At 51.6% G+C, this 23,767-nt stretch overlaps 1 protein-coding gene across 1 annotated transcript in view; it reads right to left on the minus strand.

The window, feature by feature from the left end:
* CDH23 (cadherin related 23) overlaps nt 1-23,767 on the minus strand; it is a 124,647-nt gene that overhangs the window by 77,370 nt on the left and 23,510 nt on the right. Inside the window, exons 4-6 of the mRNA XM_032191119.1 lie at nt 14,745-14,887; nt 13,457-13,504; nt 13,174-13,266 (exon numbers count right to left, since the gene is read on the minus strand). Of these exons, the coding sequence (XP_032047010.1) occupies nt 13,174-13,266; nt 13,457-13,504; nt 14,745-14,887 (284 nt within the window). The remainder of the gene's footprint in view (nt 1-13,173; nt 13,267-13,456; nt 13,505-14,744; nt 14,888-23,767) is intronic.

The following is a 23,767-nucleotide window of genomic DNA, read 5'->3' on the forward strand; positions in this document are numbered from 1 at the left end:
CCGGCCCCAACATCTCCATGTATTTAATTATTCTCCTCTGCACTCCCGGTGCCGGCAGACTGTGGAAGGAAGCGCTTTGTTACGGCGTGCAGGAGGAGGCAGAGGAGGTTTTAATTTCACGCCTCACACCAGGCACCGCCGTTTTGGACACCGTTTGCTATCTGACTTCTGGCCCTATCTCTGGTCCCGGTGCTCCCGAGGCAGCCGCGGCCAGTTGGCTTTTTAATTTATTCTCTGCTCGGATGGGGACTGTGCTCAAGCGAGAGCCCTGGCTGGCCAGGCGTGCCCTTTTAATAACCAAACACCTTTCCATTCGGAGCTGTGGGGTTGTGCAGGGCCGAGCACAGTGCCGGGCAATTTGGGGGCTGTGAGGGGACCGGAGGACACCCCGCTGCTGCGGGTCACCACCACGAGACTCCTGCTCGAGTGTCTGGCACTCAACCTTTCTCTCTCCGTTTTTTTTTTGGTTAATCTTTTCTGCCTTCAGGACAAGCATCCTGCACCCAGTGCTTCTGCTGGAGGAGCGACAACTCCTAAACTTTCTACATGGGACTGAGGATGGCCAGCAAAATCCCTCCCTCCGTTCACACAACATATTTGGGAACCACCGACCCAAGCCTCACAGCAGCCTAGCTAATAATTCCCTTTGTTTCCGACATCAAGAAAAGCAAGGCACAGAGTCACACTCACAGCATCCCTCCTGTGTTAGACAAGCATTTTCCAGCAGGGAAAAAAAAATAAAAATAGACCGATCCGCTTTGAGACCCTAACCCTGAGATGATCACACCCAGGGGAAAAGCTCTTCCCAAAGTTTCTGCGCTGCTCAACTTCTCCCCAAGCCCTGGCCCCCTCTTTTTTCCAGGGTGGTTTGTCGATACAGAGTTTAGATCTCTGGCAAAGGACAGGGGATGAAAGAAGCAGGTAATTGCGGCGTGAAAATGACAGCGCGGCGATTTACACAGACCAAACCAGACGGCGGAATACCAAGAGGCAGCCGGCGGCGGCGAATCGATACCTCCCCAGAGGTGGGATTATTAGGGGGAGAAAGGGGCTCCAAAGATCCATAAGTGCCTGATGAGCCACTATTTCCAAATGACCGGCCGCTGCATGAGAATTGGGACGTCCATCCCCAAAGCCTGGCACCTCTCCCCAGGGAGAACCCCTCTGTCTTTTATCTAACCCAGGCTCCTGAGCTGGGAGGGTAGCAAAAAGGGGCAACTGGAAAAAGAAAAAAAAAAAAAAAGAAAAAAGACAGAAACACCGTTTTCCAGTCCTTTTCTTTTTGCCACCGTACCCAAAGAATCCCTGATTTCCTTAGCTGATCTGAGTCATTAACTCTCCTTATTTCCTACAAAAGGCAGCGGCTTTCCATCAGCATCTTTTCACTCACAATTTACACACCCTGCTCAGCTTCTCCAAGCCATGGCCACACACAGGGGAGGTCCCACAGAGCCTTCAGCACTGGCAGGGAACAAGATTTGCCTTACACCTCCTCCCACAAAGCCATGAGGAGCCACCAGGGTCCTCAGCACCACCACCAGACCGTCACTTCTGCTCTCAGCCCCAGCAGAGCCTGTTGCCCCCTCCAGGCAAACTTTCTACAAAGAAGAAAAGGGTGACTCAAGCCTATTTTGGGGCTTTGCAGGGGTCATAGGATTGAAGGTTATGCACCCATAGGAACTACGGAGAGCATGGGGAGCACCAACAGACTCTAACACAACAGCGGCCAGCACTAAAAATCCAGAAAGTTCAAGTGGGAACAGCAAAGATGAGCTTTAAGGAGGGATTTTTTTCATACCTATACAAATAACAATAATAAAAAAATAAACAAAAGGTGCTCTGAATCCCAAAACCAACGAGACCTGCAAAGATGCCTGACAGTCCCAAGAAAACCAGCAGACAGCAGCTGTTCCTGCTATCTTCTCCCTCCCCCGAAGCCTGGGCGAAAGGCAGTGAATGAACGCTCAGCAGCAACAGATGTGGGCTATTTTGGGCCAAAAAGAACAAATGCCAGAGTGGGGAGGGCACCACGGCAGCAGCCAAGAGCCTGCAGTGACGCGGGCTCTGGAAGCAGAGCCTCACTGGGTAACCACTGGGGCTTCGGGTGAGGGGAGGAAATAAGTCCCCGCCACCCAAAATACCATGAAATGGGGAAAATGATTTGCCTAGCTGGGCATTTTATTGGAGTTGTGTTTAGTTGTGGCCGTGACATCCCTCTGGCCTCTGCTTTGTCCACCCAAAATGAAGGAGACACAGACCAGGTACCTCGCATGGTCCCAGTTGAAAACCAGTGAAACCAGTGCTGAAGGGAGGCAGCGGGAGGGGACATACAGCACCGCTGGGTGCTGGTACTGAAGGAAAAAAAAATGAAGGAAAAAAATAATACTGAAGTCAAAGGAAAATTTACCTGGGTGAGGATGATGCAGAAATAAATATTCAGGCTGAAGCCCATATGCGGTTATAAAAAAAAAAAAAAAAGAAGAACTATGTCAAGCTACCAAAAATCTTGATCTTTACATGTTCGATACATGCTTGACCCAAGTCTTAACCAAGAAATGAGAAGCAGAGCACGTTGTCCAAGTCAGGACAAGGAGGAGGATCTGGATCAGCTATAACCAACCCCAGAGAGGCAAGAAAGGCAGCCCTGTGGGTGCCCACCTGCTCTGGCACCAGCAGCCCCTCGAGACTCAAGAAGCTAACTGATGTTTCGAGAGCACATCTACTTAAAACCAGCTGCACCCGGCTAATATTGTGTGGCCTGAGCCTCAGATGCTGCTCTTTTTCCCATCAGTCAAGCTCAGTGAAGGATTTGCTGTGTGGGTTTTGTTTTGTTTATTACTTCTAATGACTTTCTCATTATCATTTTGCTGTGAAACATAAACGATGGTTATGGGAGAAATCATATTATTTGGATGACTTTATTAAATTAGAGAGCAAATCTGTGTATATTTCTGGCTCAGGATAAATGCTTGAACTTTGAGAGCCCAAAATGCATTTTCAGATGAAGCCGTTTTAGGGAAGCTCTGGAATCAGCAGCTAAATTTGCCCTCAGCTGCAAGGGAGATGTATGGGGGGGTTGAGCTCAATTTAATCCCCCCCCCCCATAGCCATTTAACCAAATCACCAAACCAAACCTCTGCTGCTTCCAGGGCCGGTTAGGAGAAACTTGAGGTTTCAGGAATGTAACAGTGAAATAAAGGCAAAACTGCTGAAAAATAAAACAGCCCTGCCTCGTGGCCCCAGCTCGGGCAGAAATAGAAGCAGACGTGAAGAGAGCTAGGGGTGCTGGTGCCGGTGACGTGCAGGGACTCGAGCGGCACTGCTTAAAATATGCGGGGCCGTCTGGCACCTTACCTGCTCCGGGGCTCCTGGAGGACCACCGGCAGGGCTCAGCTGGTGATGACAGTGGAAGAAAAGCGTGTGAGAGACAAAGACGGGATGAGAAAGCTGCCACTAGACGGGCTGAAGAGGTTGCAAACAGCCCAGGTTTGCTAATTTGTGAAAGCATCACGGAAGACACGAAGCACGTGAAGTTTCCCATCAAACCGTGAATGTCTGCAACGTTTTCTCCTCCTTTCCATCCACCCAAGCCCATGAGGGGACCAGAAACCAAATACTTTTTTTTCCAGGCATCAAATCAAAGCCCCCCAGCCTTTCCAAACCCATTGCTGCCAGTGGAATAAACCCGTTAAAAAAGAATAAACTCCCCTAAGCACACCCGAAGGGAAAAGGCAACGGGAAATCAACCTGATAAAAGGCCCGTTAAATGAAAGCTCTTTCTTCATGCCAACACAGAATATACAGCTGGAAACCACCGAGCCTGGTGAAAGAAACAAGGCGCAGGGGCTGGTGGTGAATGATGCCCTGCTCGCACAGCACATCGAGGAAAGGGGCTGCACAACCAAGCACAGTGATGAAGAACCGATGTGACACTCTGCTAGCAAACCCCTGTGTCCAGGCACGGCATCCTACTTCTTACAACAAAAGGACAGGAATCCTATAAACACGTTTACCCTTTGAAAAACAGCTCTTGACACCAAATCGATGGAAGCAGCCTGCACCCTTTTCCCAGGCGAGGCTGGCAAAGCGCTTGCTTCGAGCACAAGGAGAGGTCTGTGTCCTGTACCCCCCCTCTCCCAGGGCTCGTTGCCCCTTTTCTCCCTGGACACACCACTCTCCAGAAGCTAGGGCACCCCATAAAATCCCAACACCCCACCAAAAGTCTCTAACGGATGGGAAGACACAAAAAAAGAAAAGCAGCCATAGCCCACCAATTTTTCCCCCAACTTGTAGAAAGGGAGAAAGAGAAGAGCCAGGGGATGCAAAGCCTTTCAGTTTAATGTATCATGAAAAAGAAAACTTCTGTCACTGCTTAAAAAGGTTTTTGACAGGTCTTCATTTGTAACCCACAAACAAACGCAGCTTTTCATGCTCCACGGCCTCTGATATTGCTTCACAGCAGACCCGGACCCAAGTTGCCACTGAAAAGCCGGAGGAGCGACTGTATTAAAGCAGCTTTCATCAGAGCTTTTGGGCACACCAGAAATCTTTCATTTCGGGGGCACGACGTGAACTGCTGAAAGCTGCCCCAAAGCATTTCCACAGCCTGGGGTGCAGCAGCTCAAGTCAAGCCTAACAAACGAGGCATTAAAGTGGAGGACGGAAAGCAACGTTGCCTTGCCCTGTTGAAGCACAGGCAGGCGGGACAGCCTCCTCTGGAGAGGTTTCCTCTCCAGGAGGAGAAATGGAAGAGAGAGCATTTTGTGGGCCATTGGGAAGCTGAAGGACTGCTGCCACCGTGACAGCCCAGGAGACACAGACACCACATCCACTAACTCAGCTCGACCACCTCAAAACCAGCCACAGAAGCCCTGCCTGGGAACGGGTCCGTGCCTACCTGCTCCAAATCTCACACAATTCCTCCTTGCTCATACCTTTACCTTTAGCCAGCATTATTTAAGTTGCTATGTGCCCAAACCCTTCCCTTTTAGAGATTTACAAACCAAGCTGAGCATGGAAATACATCTTTCAGCTGCACAATGCAAGCCAGGCGATTTTTTTTTCCCTTCTTAATTTTGTGTTAATTTTGGTTCCTCACTTTCTTTCTGCAGAGCTCCCAAGATTTCGTGGCAGCTACTCACTCATCCCTCCTCCCGACAGCGGGCCGGGCGGCCTGGCTGCCACAAAGCCAGGTTTGTCACCAGCCAGAGGAATCCTCTAGAAAGAAAACCTGCAGGAGAGAGATAAGAGGCATCTCCCCCGCTCATCGGAATTCAGGGAAAAGACCAAAACAAATATTAATGAGAGGCACTTAGCTGCGCCCGTTCGGCAATCAATAACGCGCAACAAGGCGCGCCATCGGGCTGCATGCTTCACGCCGGGGCTGGGGGTCCAAAACAGGGGGCTCTTCTGCTAATCCCCTCCTCCAGGTCACACCAGCCGCCCTGCAAATCCCCATGCCATCAGCTGTCAGAGAGGCAGGGGACCGGAGCGGTGACAAACACCTCTTCTGGTTGCGTGTGATGATTGCGTTGTTCCTCCTCAAGAGCCAGGTACCTTTTGTTGCTGTTGTTAAAATGCAGCCCTTCCAGTTTGCTAAAAATCTGATGGTTTTGTGTGCCCCAGAGCTGTGTGCAGGTGGCCTTGTGTCACTGGGAGGGGGCAGCACCCCTCTGACGTCCCCCATGGGGACAGGGCGAGGGACAGAGACATGGGGCGATGCTCCCCAACGAGCTGCAGCGACTCATTCGGACTGACCTCCAAAAAGCCTAACTGCAGCTCAGGAACCTGTTTTACCTTTCTCTGCACATTTCACACAAAATCCGCATCCCTCACGTCTTTACAGGGACCATCTCCAACCCCTTCCCCACAAGCCGTGGGCACAGTGGGGTGGTGAAGGGACAAGGGTGAGGAGGGGACGTGGCTGGGGGACGCTCCCCCCCGCCTGCGCTGCTCCGGCAGGATTCCTGGACCGGCATCCGAGGGCGCTTTGGCGGCTCCCGCGGTGCTGGCTGCAGGAAGAGAATGGCTTTCAGCTCAATTACCCTTCACATTCCGATTCCATAACGCTCCGATGAGGCTTTTTAACCAAAACCCAAAAAAAGCACGCCTGCCGCAGCCCGACCTCAAGCGCGAACGTGCAGAAGGGACGTGACTCGCCGCCGCCTCCCGGCTGCTTGGCGGTGCCCACCTTTCCTGTGAGCTTCCTGCTGGCACCAGGCTCCTTCTTGCCCCTCTTCTGGTCTCCACCTGCCTCCTAAGCTCCCAAATCTGCAAGCACCAGGCTCCCCAGAGATGCACGTGAGGGGTGAGCATAAAGTACCATCGCCCACGGGTCACCTCGCACCCCGTCTGTCCCACGGAGACAGCTCAGCATGACACTACGCTCTGTATTTCAGAGGTGCTTGCAAAAAGGACAATAAAATGGTGAAGCTCCACGTACCTAAAAGCGAAAAATGGGTCTTCTAGAAAACCCACTGACCTCCTCCTGGTGCCTTCGGAGCGCATCGAAGATGTTGTGCTACCATGTCGCAAACCAACGGGGTGAGATGATGGCGAAGGACTGATGCTGAAACACATGCTCCAGAAGAAAAAGGACACCAGCTCCACCCAAAACCATTTGTCACACCTGCTTCTTGCTAAATAACCCCCCAAAATCATGCTCTAATCACAGCAGTGAGAGCTATGGGTCCCTTCCCAAGGGACAGGGTCCCTGCCCTGGCAAGAGGGGTGGCCAGACACAGCAGACATTTCTCCTGGCCACCAACTTTTCCTTTTCACCCCAATTTAGGGGCAAACCATGCTCTTCCAACCTCCTGTGCAACAAATCCTGAAAAATTAAAAACTTTCAGATTTTTGTCTTGAAACGAAATTGCCTCGGACCCCCATATATTCATTTTTTCTTGCTGTCTTCATTATTCACACCTACTGGCAGAATAAATCAACCACACTTTAAGTTTCAACATCAATTAATGGTGGAAATTAGGCGATGGCTGCCTAATAGTGATTGAAACTTTTTCCTAGATCAAATTTCTCCCATTTGTAATGCAAATAGTTTGGAACCGATACAAACAGTTCAGTTCACACATAAATATTTAAAAAAAAAATACAGAGAGAGGCTGATTTAGCCTATTATTTTATCACAAAGTATGACCAGCGGTAGAAAACTTATTATACATGACTGTCCCTGACGCATTACAAAATAATAAAACATAAAACGCAATTCCGAAAAAGAAATTGGACTGAATCTATTGCAAGAGCGGTTTTTATTGTCCTCCTTTCGAAGCCCTCTTTCTGCACAGCTTTTCTGAGCAGAAATTCCCCCAATTCCCCAGCAGCATTCCCTTAAATATTTCTGTCTTAATTAAAACCAGCTTTTTTACTGGAAAAAAAAAGCCTTGGTGAGCCTGTCCTGCCAGCTCTAACCCCACCTGCCCTGGGTGTGATGGGTGAGGATGCTGGCACGTGCCCACCCCGTGGCTCTGCCACCAAACCTAGGTGTTTTGGGGTGGAAAAGAGCGATATTTTCCAACGCAGCAGCATCTGGGGCACACGTTAACAAATATTTCCGCAGCCAGGCGTGCAGGTGGCTGGAGCAGCCAGATCTAAGTGGGCTCTTTTCCACCCCTTTCTTCCTTCCCCTGTCCCTTCGCCTAGCCCAGCACTGCACCGGTCAGAACAGCATGACTATTTCTAATTTTTGGGCTGCCCCCCCTCGCTGCAGCATCCTTCCAGAGCCAGCCCAAGTTTTGCCTCGTGGAAATGACTGTTATCTCCAGGACACTTTACGCATTACTTCCACGCCATTTGGGGTTTTCCGCCCCAGTGGTTTCTGTTGCGTCTCTCATTTCGCTCCTCGGGCACGTGTTTTAAAGAACCAGGGTCTCCTGCTCAGCCAGACAAGGGCTGGGTCTGCCACAGACTGCGGCTTTCTCCCTCCCCAGGGGACTTCAGGTTGTCACCGGCACCCTCTGAGGCTCTCCATCTGGCATCATGGTGCACGCAGCAGCAATAATGACAGAAACCTTGCATGACAACGACCTTCAGAGGGGAAGATGCTCCCGGGTCTGAGCACCTGCTCCATCACACAGCACCTTCCTCAGCACAAGCTGTGCCTTACCCAGCACATCACAACCCGTTCCCCTCAAGCACCTTTCCTTGGTGCCCACAAAAAGCAGCGGGGAGAAGCTGGTGGGCTTCCAAGCAGGCCTTGCCTTAAGGAACTGCTGGTATCCAAAAGCCCAAGACAGCCCCCAAACTTCCCTGCACTTTGATGACCCGTTTATGTTCCGCAGACAGTGGATATCTTTCTAAATATTCACAAACTCAACCCAGAGTCAACACACGGGGCATCCTACCCTGACCATACCCAGGGGCTTGGACCATCATTGGGGTCCTCTGGTCCCCTGCAAGCAGGAGCAGCTCAGCTCCTCCCTGCGGGTACAAGCCACCTGCACAGCCTCTCCAGCACCAGTGACAAAGAGCATCCCATGGCGCTGCTGCCAAAACCCTGACTTGGCCATTTTCTGCACGTAAAAGTACATTTTCACATTCCTCCTCTAGAAATAGCCCCATTGAGGCGGATCACACAGGCTGGGGTTGAGAGGGGAGGGGAGAAGGCTGGGTTTCTTTGAGGGATATTACTTTCTACCTAGTGATTACGGAGCAGATGAAACCCTCTCAAAAGAGATTATCTCATCCAGCTAAGAGATGGCTTTTTAATAGACGGAGAGTACCTCTGCATTTAAGACTGTGGAAGGGAAGGCAGACCCTTCACAACACGGCTCTGATTCCACTGGCTTGCTGGGCAAGGCTGGAAAGTAATTAAAGGTTGCTCAGAAGTAAAATTTTTAAAAAGAGGAAAAACATCAAAACAAACACAAGGTGACCAGATCTCTGAGACCAGAGAGACAGCACTGCACAAAAATAAGAACTTCATCTCATTTGCCAAGAAATGGCTTGTCCCCCTCCTAAAGCTTCTTCTACCCATGGGCTTCTCAGCATCGTGGACCAAGGAGGGTTTCCTCACCCTACACTCATGCTCATCTCCTCCGTCCATCCTGCACAAGCGTGCAGCCTTGATGCCCGTTGGCAGAGCCTGACTCCCAAAACTCTGTGCAAGAGCCACGGGATGAACCACATTTTGTGTTCCTACAAAACTCTGTGTGGATGCTCGCCTGCCCAGCAAAGAGAACCAACTTGCTCCTGGCCAATGGCGATGAATGAGCACAGGCCTGAATTATTTACAAATTTACTTGCCATCTCTCTAGGAAGTTTAAAATAAAATAAAATAAAATAAAAACGCTGCCATAAATAAATAAATTTGCATAGGAAGTGCTGTGGAGGAGTTCAGTGTGCCTGCGGATTTTGTGCACACAGAGGTGGTGGAGGGAGGGGAGGGCTGGATTTGGGGGGTAAATTATTCATCGTAAATTATTGGTGCTGTTCTAAAATCCACACAGAAGGGGAAGGGCATGGGAAGGAAAACAGGGAGAGGGAAGGAGGAAAAAGGAAGGAAAAAAGAAGAAATGAGGAAGGAAAACCTCCAGCAAGGATTGTAGACCACTTTACAGTACGGTGGGAACATCATTCTGATCAGTTCTGTTATTATCGCCTTCAATTTAAAGGCTCTTTGTGTAAAAAGGGGGGAGAATAACACAAAAAGCGTCCGGGCACGCACAAGGTGCTGGCCAGTGGGGCTGCAGCAGGAGCTCACGCTCGTCACAGCTGCTTCGTATGCGCAGCATCAGGCCTCGTAGCCACCGCAGCGGTTGTATGAGCCCCTGAAGGCTCCCAGGCAGAATGGCAGGGAAACTGATATAATTACTGACATTATTACCATTAAAGCAAAATAATAATTGTAATTACACAGCCAGGGCTTTGGGAGCTTTTCTCTGGCCCTCCCTGCTCCTGCTCACCACCCCGCATGGTTTGGTTCCAGGCTGCGGAATGGGACAGGGCAGGGACAGTCCCCTCCTTTCTCTCCCTTTCTTTCTGCACAATCAAAAAAAAAAAAAAAAAAAAAAACAAGACCCACACATCATAAAAATGCTGTTTCCAACATATTAAGGATGGAAATGGCGACCGGTGGCTCATGAAGGATCCCAAAGGCCACCCCCAAGCAGAAGTGACTGTTGCTGACAGCAAGCGCCGCGTGCCTCCCGGTTAAAATTGATGGGGAAATCGGGGCTGAATTCTGGAGATGTGACACCAACCTTCATATACGCGATCTTGTGTGCTGCCCAGGAACTTCCCTGCCTATTTTTACACTCCTTTTCCATAGCCTAACCTCTTCCTGGTGCTTGCATGAGCTCAAGAGGAGCACGTTAATCCCAGCCCTAAGAAGGAGGGGAGGCTGAGGACGTCCCAGCCCAGAGGACAGCTCTCGCAACAGTGCCTTGCTACCTCACTCAGGCAGTGGAGAAGCTTGGAGATGATGTATGGGCATCCCGTCCAGAGAGTTAAGTGACCTTTCTGCTGCTCGTGCAGGCTGCTGAAGCTCCAGAGACAAGGCTAGAGCAGGTTTGAACTTAACCAACATGCTCAGGATGTGGAGGGGAATGAATCTTTGGGAAGGAGTACGAGACAGACACCCACCACATAACAGTCTCGTGTTTGAGGAATGCCTGAAGGGCCCGAGAGGTGAGGACAGCAGACACCTGGATGCAGTAGTGCAGGAGATGGGCTTGCAGGGCAGATTGCTCACTTCAAAGGCAACTCAAGAGCTTCTTGTGCTTGGGAAGTGGCATGGGATAACCCAGCAGGTACCCAGGGCCAATGGTCTAGCCCCATCCCAGTACCAGGAACCACAAAACTGACACGTGGCTCAGCTCTGCTCCACCTAGAATGAGGACCCAGCAAGACCGGGTTCCCTGCTGACCCAGTCAAACGGAAAAACAGATTGGCTAAAGCAGATCAGAGCTGTCAGAGACTGAGGCATGGCCACAGCAGCCCGCTGTAGGCTCAGCAAGGCATCGTCCCTCATTTAAAAGCCAAGCTCCAAGACTCCCAAAACCACGGCACCCTGGGGCTGGGGGAGGATGAGATGGGGCATGGAAGAGGCGAAACGCAAGGGCTGCATCTGAGAGGAGACTGAGCCCTGAAGGTCAGAGCAGCGAGCACGCGAGCGGCTAACTAATGTACTACAGCAGCACCACGGGGCACGGGCACCAGCGCACACGTCCTCACAAACTGGAAAGCCATAAAAGTCTATTACAGCAAATCAAACAGCAGTCAGCATGACAGCCATTAGCCTGAAATGAATACACGAGAACTTAATGAGCTCTGTCGAGGCCAGCTTGGTGAATTAAGTTGCCAAGTCTAGCAGGATTCCCCTTTCTTTACAGACTTGAAAGCGTCCGTGCCGCCTCGTTGCCTCCCGATGCGCGACCGGCAGTGCGCCCTTGCCCAGACGGGGCGGACCATTACACTGGAGCAACCTCTAGGTCCCACACCAGTCCTTGCTCTGCTATTCCAGGCAGGTGCCAGGGATGTGGTGAGGCCCCGATGAGCACGGAGGATGCACAGCATCAGCCCGAGGCGTGAGGAAGCGGCGAGCAGTCCCCGGCATGGCCATCAGGAGCTGCGGTGATGCCGAGGACCTGCGGTGAAGCTGGGTGCCATCACCCCCAGCTTGTGCTGGAGAAGAACAACCTGAGCCCCAATAATTCACATTCTCAAATCAAGCGGACTGCGTGAAACGCCAGGATGGGTGTTTAGAGGCAGGCTTGTTTTTAAAGGTCAGTTTACTTCATGTTCCATTTATTTATGCGCACTCTTCTTTCTGACTTTCCCTCGCGCCACACAATAGCAGCGAGGTTTAAATAGCCTTTCTGTTGCTGCTCCATTAGCTAGGACAACTGCAAATCGATACAGCCATTTATTTCAAAATTAAAAAGAGAAAAACCCTCATTAGCTGCCAATTCCGCACAGAGCCAGCCTATGCAAAACTGTGCGAGTGCTTCTGCTGGCCTCTGCTCCGTCCCCAGGGTCCCGGCCCTGCTTATTCATTAGCCACAGGCCCTCCAGCTCAGGCTGGGAGGTCTCTGAGATGGATTCGGATACTCAACCCCCTGCTGCTCAGCTCTTGGAGCTTGGGGACAGCCTTGGGACAGCGTCATCTCCTACTGTGACCCGCTCTCAGCACTCCGCCAAGCTCCAGCAGCACGCGCACCTCGGTGCCATGCCACCTCCTGCTTGAATTCGAAACCAACAGGCTTTTCTTCCTCGAGAACTGAAGAGAAAATAGTCCTGCCTGTCTCTCTTATGAGCTGTAGCCCTTGGAGGGTCCTCTGGAGGAGGACGGGGCCGTCCATGCCCTGCTCTCGCAGAGCCTGCCGAGGCGGCGCTGCCTCCCCGGCAGAGGAACAGAAGCGCCTCCAGGACGCCGGCTGAGCAACGAGTTCGTGGCTCATTGCCTCTGATCGGTGCCCTTGCTTAAAGATCACGGATGGAAACCGGGAGCTGGCACACGATGCCTTCTAATTAGATTAGGCCGACCTCCAAAACAGTGCGACTCTGAAGGCCAGGCGGGCGAGCGGGGGGACGCACAGGAGGGCTGCTCCGGGGCTCAACCCTTCTCGATTTATTTATTTTCTGGATATGCCACCTGCCCAACATTCCCTATCCCCAGCCAGCCTTAAGTCCCAGCACGGGATCTGTGCCCTCCCTGCTCCCCAGGCTTGACCATCACAAGCAGGCCAACAAAGAGGCCTCATCCCCACAGAAGAGGGACAGGGAAATATCAAAGCCACGTCCAGGAGGACACGAAACGCTCTCTGTCCACCCCCTGAGCCTGGTATCCTCCTGCTAGCACCAGCAACCCCCCTCGCACTGCACGTCCTAAATTCACAGTGGGCTTGTGAGCCTGTGGGGCATTTCTGCTGGGCTGAGCTCTAGGTGCTCTCCCTGACGGCACAATTCGGTGCCAGCACAAAAACTGAGCGCAGCTCAGGGCTGTGGAAACCTATCCCTGGAGACATTTAACACTCGGGCCGCGGGGAACCTGATCCCACACCAAATTCTCTCTGCTTTAACAGGAGGCCAAGCGACCTGCTGCAGCTCCTTTCTGCTGACACCATTCCGGGGCCCCACAGGCTCCGTCCTGCCACAGACACCCCAAAACAAACTCGTTTCGCCCCTTTTGGCCCCACAGGAGTGCCGAGCAGTGCCTACCTCGGGGATGCGGACGCTGTAGGGCTGGTTGTGGAAGCGCGGCGCGTTGTCGTTCACGTCTCCCACCTGGATGTTGACCGTCCCCTTGATCACCTGTGGCGGGGAGCAGGCATCAGCTTCGTGCATGGATTTCAGAGCCGAGGCAAGCCTCGTGGCTGCTTGCCCTGGCTTCAGCTCCAGGTTTGCTGCCCGGCCGGGGGTGCTGCCCCCAGCCCGCCGTGACCCATCCTTCCCGCTCCCCTCCGCCCGGGCTGCAGACCATGAAATGAGAAGTCACACTTACCCCCTGGCTGTCGCTGACGGAAAATTCAACCGTGAATTCCGACTTGGTCTGAAAAGGGAAGGAGAAGGCAAACATGTAATTAAAGATACCGGCGCGTTTATCTGCAGATGGCAGGCTGGGGACTTTTAGCCAATGTTATTACATGCAAAATGCTTTCAGGACCTTCAAAAGAAGAGAAGGGGCGCTTGAGTGCAATTACCTACGTCGAGGATAAATGCCGAGAAACACGACTGCCAGCAGGGCTCCGGCAGATCCGCCGGCAGGGAGAAATGCCCTGCCCTGGGTGGGGATGGTGCAGGCAGTGGGAAACAGCTCACCAGCCTGCAGCTCGGCTCCTTGAGCATCACTGCTGCCTTCCCAACCTTACCTGCCCCCCAGCAGGTCCTGGGATATCACACCGCTGGGATGAGCCCAGGGGGTGCAGCAGGAATGGACAGAAATCCATTAAACCCATTGAATTATCCCTGTGCAGGCTTCTGCGCCCCTCGTTGCTTTACCTAATTTAGTGGCTTGCTCTGAACTTGTGATGTGTTAAAGTCACAGGTGCTGGGGTGAGAGACGTGTGGGTGAGAGGGGAAAATCTGGGTGGCAGCCTTCCCTAGGCACCGTTGGAGCAGGAGGCACAGGTCAGCCCCTATGCCCAGGACATCCCACCATAGGGAGGGACAGAGTGGCAGGGAATAAGGAAGACTGGAAGAGAAAGCATCCCGTGGGGCATTTGATTTTAAGAACAACATAACCAGAGAAGGCTGCCACATGCTAATTTCTGTCCACACCCTTCATCGTGGATGTACTTTTTAGGCTCAAGGTTGTTTATCTTTTTTCTTCTTTTTTTTTTTTACGAGCTCTTTTTCTTCTAATCTATGTGTGAGTGAAAAGTCTTGCAAAACAGTTTTGCCTCTATGCATTTGGCTCCTTCTTCTTTTGCTCTATTTTCCCACATCGCTTATCACACCATGACTCCCTCTGCCTTTTCAAGCCTCTCCCTCTCCCCACACTCTCACTTTTCCCCACATGGCACAGGAGTTGACCTCTTCCTTTTTTTTTCCCCACCACTTTTCTTGGCTGGCTTTCTGCACCCAGGCTTCTCGACAGCTTCTCTCGTGCCCTGCCTGTCCCTCCAGCAAGAGGCATCAAAATCCGTTCATCACCCTCCTCACCTCAAGGCTGCTGCTGTATTTATTGGGAAGCAACAGGGATTTAGATAAGGTTGGAAAGCCCAAATAAATAGGGATAATTCATCTCTTCCCATATAGTTTTGAATGTTGTCAGCCGTGAGTGTTGTTACCTCTCTGTCCAGGGGCTGCCTGAGCCAGACGACGCCGGTTACGCTTTCCACGGCGAAGAACCTGCTGGCCTCCTCCCCGACCACCCCGAACACCAGCGGGTCGTTGTCCAGGTCCCTGGCCAGCAGCTGGGTCACCGAGGAGCCTGGCAGAGATGGGGGAGAAAGAAAAGAGCAGTGAAAAGGTCTCAGCTTGCACCCGGGGAGGTTTGGAACAGATGTCGGGAAGAATTTCTTCATGGGGAGCCCCAGGGAGCGGAGGGGTCCCCATCCCGTGGGTGTCCAGGAGACATGGGGACAAGTGGTGGGACTCAGTGAGTGGACTTGGTGGCCCTGAGAGTCTCTTCCAGGGGGATTTTATGGTCTGCAAGGCCAACTGCTGCAGCATCTTCCCCAGCTCCATCATGCCCTCCTGTGCTGAGGGCCACCACCAGCTTTTCCCAGACCTTGTTTTAAGCCATCTCACCACGGATGGTGAGAAACAAAGGCAAGACTCCACCTTCCCCAGGGTGGACATGTCACCAGTAAGCACCAGTATCCACCAGTATGGGGAACTGCCCCACTGTGGTCTCCTACACCCCCTCTCCAGCACCCCAAGCACCTCCTGCCCTGTTCCTTCTCCCACCTTGCTGTTCCTCACACATTTTTCCCCCCTCCCTCCTCCCCTGCAGGACATTTTTGCCCTTCACAGGGTCAAAACCTGGCTATGGCCACCCAACACACTCACGATCCCCTCTTTGGCAGCATGAGGGCACCCCACAACCCCAAATATCTGGCTGAGAAGAAGGGTGGCCTGCCAGTACAGATGCTGAATCCATCCCAGAGCAGGAGGGAAGCTCAGCACCGCAGCGAGCCGAGCGACCCAAGCAATTACAGACCGCTCGGTCCAACATCAATCACGGCAAAAATAATGGAAAAGCTGATATGAGGTTCCATTAATAAAGAATTAAATGGTAGAACATAATTAATGCCAGTCAACACCGTTTTATGGCAAATAGGCCTTGTCAAACAAACCTGATTTTATTCTTTGATGAGATTACAATTTTGGCAGATAAAGGTAACTGCAAAGAAGTAATAGACTTTTGTAAGACGTTTGACTCTGCGCTGCGTGACTTTCTGATTAAAAATTTAGCACCGAGGACACCCGGCAAGTGCCAGGGCCACCAGCCGTGGACAGGGGACATCCGAGCACGACACAGAATTGCTGCTGGCATAAATTTGGGTGACTCCAACATTGACAGCATGGCAAACAGCAGGGAGGACCGAGCAGCCAGGTGAAGCTCTTGGCAATGTGCACCTGCTTGGTTGAACAAGCAAATGTTTTCATGACCCTATTCCAAATGCCCCCCAAAAAAGGCTGGTGGTCAAGGAAGGTGTCCCAAAAGCAGCTGTTCTGGCAGCAGCTGTGGGTCTGAGCGTGCAAGGAGCAACTTCCACGCGATGCTCCTTCGGCACTCACCCAAAGGAGGAGTGACCTGAGGGTTATCTAGCTGCCTCTGCCAAGGCGAGGGCTCTGCAAGCTGCTCAGCTGGCCAGGGCATCTTCAGGCCCAGATCCAAGAGGAAACCAAGAGGTTTTGGGAGCTGGTAAAACACTTTACCGTTAAAAGGGCTTTAAAAGCTGGAGCTGCTTTGCTTATGACCAAGAGGGAGGTGACTCAGGCGGTCTTGAGCACATCCACGATGAGGACAAATGTAACACAGATGGCTACTTCAGGGCAAGAGAGCACAGCAAGACCCAGCGCCCACAAGGAGACAGATTTCCATCAGGAGAACAAATATAAATTGTCTTAGAAAAAGGGACTAGAGTTAACCAGTGAAAAAGAAAAAATAAAAAAATCCCTTTCAGCCACACCGGTACAACGTGGTGATGGGTCACGATCAAAGGTGTTTTGGATGAACACCCCAGAGCAAGAGTCCTTATCCGAGCTGCTGTGATCAGGAGGCTCATCCGCAACGTCCTCATCTCTTTGGTGACTGTGAGCATAAAGAGATGAGAGGTGACCCTACACCTTCCCAAACCTCAAAGCCTTGATGTAAAGCAAGAGCCGAGCTTGGTTTTGTTCCAGAGGACATCTGAAACCATCCTCAGCAAAGGTTTCTTTGCCCCAGGAAATGGGCAAGGCTGTGACCACACATATGATGGGGACAGCCAGTAACAAGGACGAGATGAATCCAGTGTCATTCTTTTCTGTTCTGCCAAATTTAAGGGGAAAAACTGACTTTTCCCCTTTACATCTCACACAAGAACAGGGTGTTTGCAATTTGAGGGAGCTGCCTGTGCCCCCCTCCCCTGCTTCAACCCCCCGAAAGGTCTCCGTTGTGAAACAATGGAAGGGAAAAGCTGTTAAAAATCCTGCTGAACAGCAAAACCCTGTCCCACCCCACTGTAATCACAGCCGCATTCAGTCTGCGTGCTGCACGCCTGCTCGCACGCACACACACAAAAATAATCAGCCGGCAAACGAGCGCTTAACTCTTCTTTGCCTCTACATCATGGATACCTTCAGCTGGCAGGGCATTTAGCTCCCGTTTTTAGGGTAACCTAGGGAAGGACACAAGGCGTTTCAGGGCTGGGTGCCCCTCGCCACCTGCATCCCCTGCTCCATCAGGCTGCGGATGCGCACGGCAGCGCCCCGTGGCACAGCTCGTCGGGCTCGGCTGCTCCACTCCAGGCAGACCGAGCCAAGGGCAAAAAGGGGAAAGGCACAGACACGAGGATCAAGCAGAGCCTATTCCCTCCCTGACTTTTACTTTTAGTTGGTAGGAGCAAGAAACTTCACTGGGATTTAAATAGGGTAACTTGGTACACTACCCATTTTTCTGTCTTGCAGAAGGATCCTGTTTTGAACAAACCCTCTGAAAATTGGTGGCTATTCCCATTCCCACCCTGTCCATCACCATCCAAACTTAGCACCACCTCCCAGCTCATTACAGAGAAAAGAGAGCCATAAACATAGATCAAAATAAATTAAACAGAAGGTAACGAGAAACAGACCCCTGAAATAATACTTCACCCTCGCTTTGTCATTTGTTATTCTGATTTCTGCATATTTTTGCAGACTTTGCCTCAGGAGGACGCTAAGTTTAGGCTTGTGGTGCAAGGCAGGTGTGCACACTGGGCTCCTCTTCCAGCGAGGCAATGAGGAAATTGATAAAGGACTGCAAACAGAGGTGCCTGCACCACTACAAAATAACAGCAAAAAGAAGAGGGCCCTCCTTAGGCAGGGCATAAAGAGCCCAGGGAGCGCCGCATGGGTCTGAAACCCCTTTTGGGGCATTACAAAGGAAAAATAGCTCACCGGGGCTGTCCCCAGGGCTGTGCTGAGGATGCTGCGGCTGCCACGAACCCGAGCACCGACCCGACGCAGGCAAGGGTCGAGGAAACAGGGACAAATTATCCTTTTGCAGTGCAAAGTTATAGGCTCCATTTGTTTCCCCTCAGGAATCAGACAGGGCAGTTAAGTGTCTTGATTCCAGCGGATAATCACAATTTATCTTGTCTCCTTTTGCTCCCTTTCTCTCAATCACAGCCACTTCTCTCCCTTTCTCACCCATACACAGATTTGCTTCCTTTGCCACGTCTTGAACTTTGATTGACCTCAGGGGCTTTTTTGGTTTGTTTTTACCTCTTGTTTTATTCCTGCTAGGATTTTTATTATTATTATTCAATTTTAATTATTTCTTTTTTAAGGTTTGGCTGCTTTATGGGGCACACTTTCACCCCCAAACAGGGTCTCTAGCCTCAGCATCCTGCTTCCAGCTGCCTACCCATACGTATTTCCTGCACCAATACCACCTCATCGGCTTTGCTTTCGAGAAGAGGACGAGAAAGGAGAGGAAGCAAACTCTCCAGAAGCATCCTGAGCTGCTGGGGTTTGGGGAAGAGCTGAGCCCCAGGGCCAGGAAGGACAAAGGAGCTACAAGTGCAGCTGCCAGAGCAAGATGCTGACAGCCTGCACGGGGTGTGGTGGAGAGCGCCGGGATGCAACAGGTTTCTAATTAGTCCCTTAATAAGATGCTCTCTTAAAAGGTCTGATCCGTACCCAACTGGAGTTAATGGAAATCTCTCCGCTGACTGAGCTGGCTCTGGGGCTCAGGACTTCAGGCATCAGCTACACTTTAATATTAAAAGCATTTTAATCCCTGCTTTAAAACCAGTGCCTGCTTCTCTAGGGTGGCTGCCCCATTGTTCCTCAGCTCCTGGTCTTCTGCCACCACCACCTTCGCTCCCCTTCCTTCCTGGAAGGGACACAGGACAATCACTTGCCCCAGTTGCCCTAGTGCAAGCGTCCCCAATTAGCCCAGCTGTTCGCAGCAGGCTGCCCTCTGATGTGCTCCATGGCAGCATTTGATGGATCTGATCTTGAAATTCAAGCCCTGTTCTTCTCATCCGTCACCTCCTCCCTTTTCTTTGCCTGCAATTCATTTTCTCCTTCACCTTTCAGAAAAAAAAAAAAATAATAAAAAAAAATTGAGAAAAGAAAGCCCTTCCATGATGTTTTCCTAAAGATTTTCTTTTTTTTTTTGCAAAGAAAAGATGAAATGCCAATATTTCTGTGCTGCTGAGCAATCCTATGGCATGCCACCTTTGCACAAAGCAAGGGAGAGAAAGGACGGTGACTCCCGAGCAAAGCAAATTAAGGAAGATGCAGACCCAGGACAAGTTCCAGGCGGGAGGCCACAGCAAGTGGGAGCTGCTCCTGTGTTTGGGACGAGGTTTCATCACGTCCCCAGGAGGGGACAAGGCACACATGGGAGCCCCTGACCTGGCACGATGCGAGCCTGGGTGCAGCACAGATGGCTGGAAGAAGAAAGTGACCAAAGCATGCTCAGGATAAGGACATCTTTTGTAGGAACCAGGTCTCTACATCCTGATTCCTGCCTTCCTCCAGGGCCACGGGTGGTGCAGGAGATGTGGGCACCCAGAGCCTGGCATACGGGAGAGGAAAGAGCTCATCGTGGAGGCGACAGCGAGGAGAGGGAAAACAGATCTATGCAGTCATTGCCATTTCTGAGCGATTTTATCACGCTGGGAAGTGAAAGGCATGGAGGAGAGAGTGTTTCCTAGCTCCTCAGGTGCTCAGAGGCAGAGCGGGAGGCAGAGCCTGTAATTTCTCCGCTGCATTTAGTTATTTTAAGCAGGGAGCCGGTGCCGAGGTGGCATCCATAAACAGACACGACAGCCAGTGGCAAGCCTCAGAAAGAGGCCCTGCCATTTCCCCAGCTCTCGGAGATGTCTGAAGGGATGCTTAAAGCTGTTTAAAAGGAAGAGTGCTCCAGGTGCGCCTGGCAGAGCCGAGCTCTCACATCAAGAGGAGCGATAACGGAGGGCTTACTTGGTTATTTACCCAACACCGGTTAACTTTACAAGGAAATAGGAGGGGAAAAAAAAAGCAACCAAGGTTATATTGAACTTTCTCGACACTATCGTGAAAGCAAAGAGACTACCTGAGGCTATCTATCCCCGTGGGCAGGCAGAGAGGCTGCATCCATCCCTCCGGCTAAAACCAACCCCTGCAGCCACACAGGCAGGGCAGGCAGACAGCCACCCCCAGCAACCTTAGAGCAGCACAGACAACGAGCAAAATCTCCCTAACCGGTCTAAAAACCCGTGCCCTCCAGCTGGTGGGAGATGCCTGGAGAAAAGGGGAGAAGGTGCTCCTGGCTGTCCTTCCTCCCTGCCCATCCCTGGGAACACGGGAAACCCACAGCCTGGGACACAAAGCACTGGCAGCTTGCAAAAGCCCCAAGGACTTCTGCTTATAAAGGAATAAGGTGTATTAGCATGAAAGAGGTGAAGTAAATACAACTGCATCAATAAAACAGGAGAGAAAACTCACAAGGGAAATGCTTGGAAAAGGACCAGTCCCGGTCTGTCAAGGTATTCCCAGTGCAAAAAGGGTTCCCCCACTAAAAAGGCCCTCTTCAAAATAATTTCCTCTCCACGCTGCCTGGGAGCCTCATAATTACTAACAATGATCACAGACCCATTCATTTTATCCCAAAATTAATACATCACGCTCAGAATGATATCGCATTAATTTATCACAAGATTTATGAAACTTGTACTTTTTTCTAATGAGATTTATGCAAATTCCGCTCCATCCATTGTTTGAACCAGGAAAAAAAAAATGAAAAAAAAAGTTCTGTTCAGGAAGCTGCTCTGTCCAAAAGTCTCCTTCCTTTTTTTATTTTTGATCTCTGTCCATTCCCATGGCAAGGCAGGGGATGCTCAGGGGCAGGGTATCAACCTGTTCCCAAGGCTGCCCAGAGCACCCTCGTGGCAGGCTGCAAGGTTTGCAGGTGAGCCAACAATTTGAGCCACTTCAGAGAGAGGTTTGAGACTAATTTCAAAGGAAATGAGCTGGCAGTTCGCTTGCACCTTGGAGAAGGGTCAGGGAAGAGGAGGAGAAGCAGGGAGCTGGGAAATTAAAGCCCTGGTGTTTTCCAGAGCTAAAAGGGATGGAGGAAAAAAACAAAATATCTGACACAGCCTCGCTCCTCTCGGCTTAACGTGGCTGCTAGCACCTACTCGTGAGACGCACGGACAGGGGTGGGAGGAGACGGGAGGAACTGGAACAGCAAAGGAAAACATAAATCTGAGGTTAGCAGAAACTTCCCAGCAATGAAATCCACTGAGGTGTTAAATAATGGCAAAGAGCCCCAGCAGCGCCTGGGGCTTTTAAAACTGGCCTGGAAATGATGCTCCAGAAACAATCCTGGAAGGGCCCCAGAGGCGCGGAGGAGATGAGCCAGCAGCCATCCAAAACCCAATTTTAGGAGCTCTGGGGAGCTGGCAGGAGAGAACGTCAGCCCAGCAACAGGATCCACGGGAAGAGCACAACTCCCTCTGCTAGGGTCAGAGCACTGCCTGATGGAGATCTCCCTGCCAGGCTGGGAACACCGAGAGGGAAACACTTGGCCCTGCGGATCCTTCTCATGAATTTGGCAGGCAAGGGGGGGCGGAATAGCCTGAAACCACGTCTGCTCCCCCCGGAGGAAGGGCTCAGCCTGGTGCTGAGCTCATTTGGAGGGGCTGGAGCCAGCTACCCAGGGAAAAACCACCTGGGGGACAAAAAGACAACAAATCCTCCACCTGTAGAGGGAAACCCCTTCCCCCTGTGCCCCCCTCCAAGCATCGCCCCAAGCACAGCACCACGCCACACCCTGCCTGTCCCCACAGCCTTCCTCAAGGAAAACCTAGCTAATGCAGTCTTGATTAACATTTCTGACACAAAGTTTAAACCCTAAATCCATAGGATATCCTTTTCTAATTAATTTTTGAAGTAAGAAGCAGCTCAGAAAGTCTAAGGAATATTTCCTTTGTTCCTCCCTGCCTCCTCCTGACCTCCCCCCACCTCCCTCCGAAAAGAGTTCAGTTTCCAATTAATTAAACAACCCTAGATCAAAGGATACTCTGTCACAGGTGCCAGCATGCCACCCAGTTCTCCTCTGTGTGACCATGACAGCACCCAGAGCATCAGGCAGGAGAACAACTTGGTGTGGGGGGGAGACCTTCGCCTTCACCCTGGTACCAAACGAGCTCCTTGTCCAAGGTGGAGAACCCAGGGGGCTCTTAGGACCCCTGGTCGCTGGGGAGACATTAAACCATGCCCCCCAAGCCCACAAAACCCCTTCTCACGCCATTTCCCTGCCGTATCAGAAAGGCCCACGGGATGCCCGCACCCACCTGCGTCAATCTCACATCTCCTGCAGAGCGCAGCATCCCCTTCCCCAAACACCATTTCGGGGGACAACTGCTGGAGGCATCAACACCTGCCTCAACAGCTAGATTTTAGAAGACCAAATATCTCCAAAAAAAAGGCTGTGTCCACAGGTGGGTGCCCAATTAACCCCACAACCCACCCACCAAGCATTAATGTTTTCAGCAGGACCTGTTCCAGCCGCTGCTCCGATTCCCACCGACTTCAGCCCCCCTGATACCCCCAGCAAGAATTGCCTTCCCGTTGTGACTGCTGTTAGCACAGCATCACTCGTCTTCCAGAAAGGGGAAAAAAATCCGTGGCAATGACACAGGCTGACCGACAAGCACAGAGACCACAGAGCAGCACCACGGTGCCGGGGTCAGTCCCGTTTGGGGAGCAGAGGGCTGCTTCCCTAAGCAGAGCAGGGCACGCCTGCTTTCTGACACCAGCTGGAGAGAGGAGAGGTAATGAGAGACTCCTGACCCTGCCAGAGAAACCGTGGCAGCGTGCAAAGAGCATGACAGGCCAAAACCAGAAGGAAAACAGAAGGAGACCTGTTGCAAAACCCCTTTCTGGCTACGGGGAGGCGCCTTGTACAAACCCAAGCAGGAGCAAGGATGCTGAGGCAGCTGAAGCAAACATTAAGTAGCAGCCCCAAATTCATCGCCTCTCTTTGGCCACACCAAACCCTCCAGAAACACATCTGGGTGCACAGGAGAAAAGCAGGCCCCCAGAAGCCTAGCTAATGAGGTGCTTTGCAATTTGGGGTAAATAAATGATTTATGGGTAAGGTGACACACGGGGTGCTTTACATCTCACCCAGATAAGGCAACGCAGCTTTGCGTTAATTAGGAAAGAAGAGGCTGCTCTCCAATTAACATGCTTTGCGTTAATTAGGAAAGAAGAGGCTGCTCTCCAATTAACATGAGGTCAGAGATAAAGCTCGTTAGATGGCAGTGCCTACAGATGAGGCCCTAGGATGCCTCTGACACCAAGCAGGGCTGGACCAGAACAGCACCACAGCCACGCTGGCAATGCAAACGTCAGCACCAAACCGCTCTGCCAAGGGCACACGGGGCCAACACGGAGCAGACATAAAATGCCACCTCCAAGATGTCACAGCCCTCAGCATCCCTCCCTTCAAACTGATCGGGATGGATAGGGCCAAGAAAAAACCTGTCAGCAACTTCTACTTGCGCAAGGGAACTCTGAGCGGGATTCATTCACATCTTGTTTGAAACCTCATCTGTGCCTTACAAAAGATGAGATGAAGCATCCCCAAGGTGCTCAGGCTCTCTGGGAACACAAAACCCTCGGT

Source organism: Aythya fuligula, chromosome 7, assembly GCF_009819795.1.
Source record: "Aythya fuligula isolate bAytFul2 chromosome 7, bAytFul2.pri, whole genome shotgun sequence".
NCBI classification, from domain to species: domain Eukaryota; kingdom Metazoa; phylum Chordata; class Aves; order Anseriformes; family Anatidae; genus Aythya; species Aythya fuligula.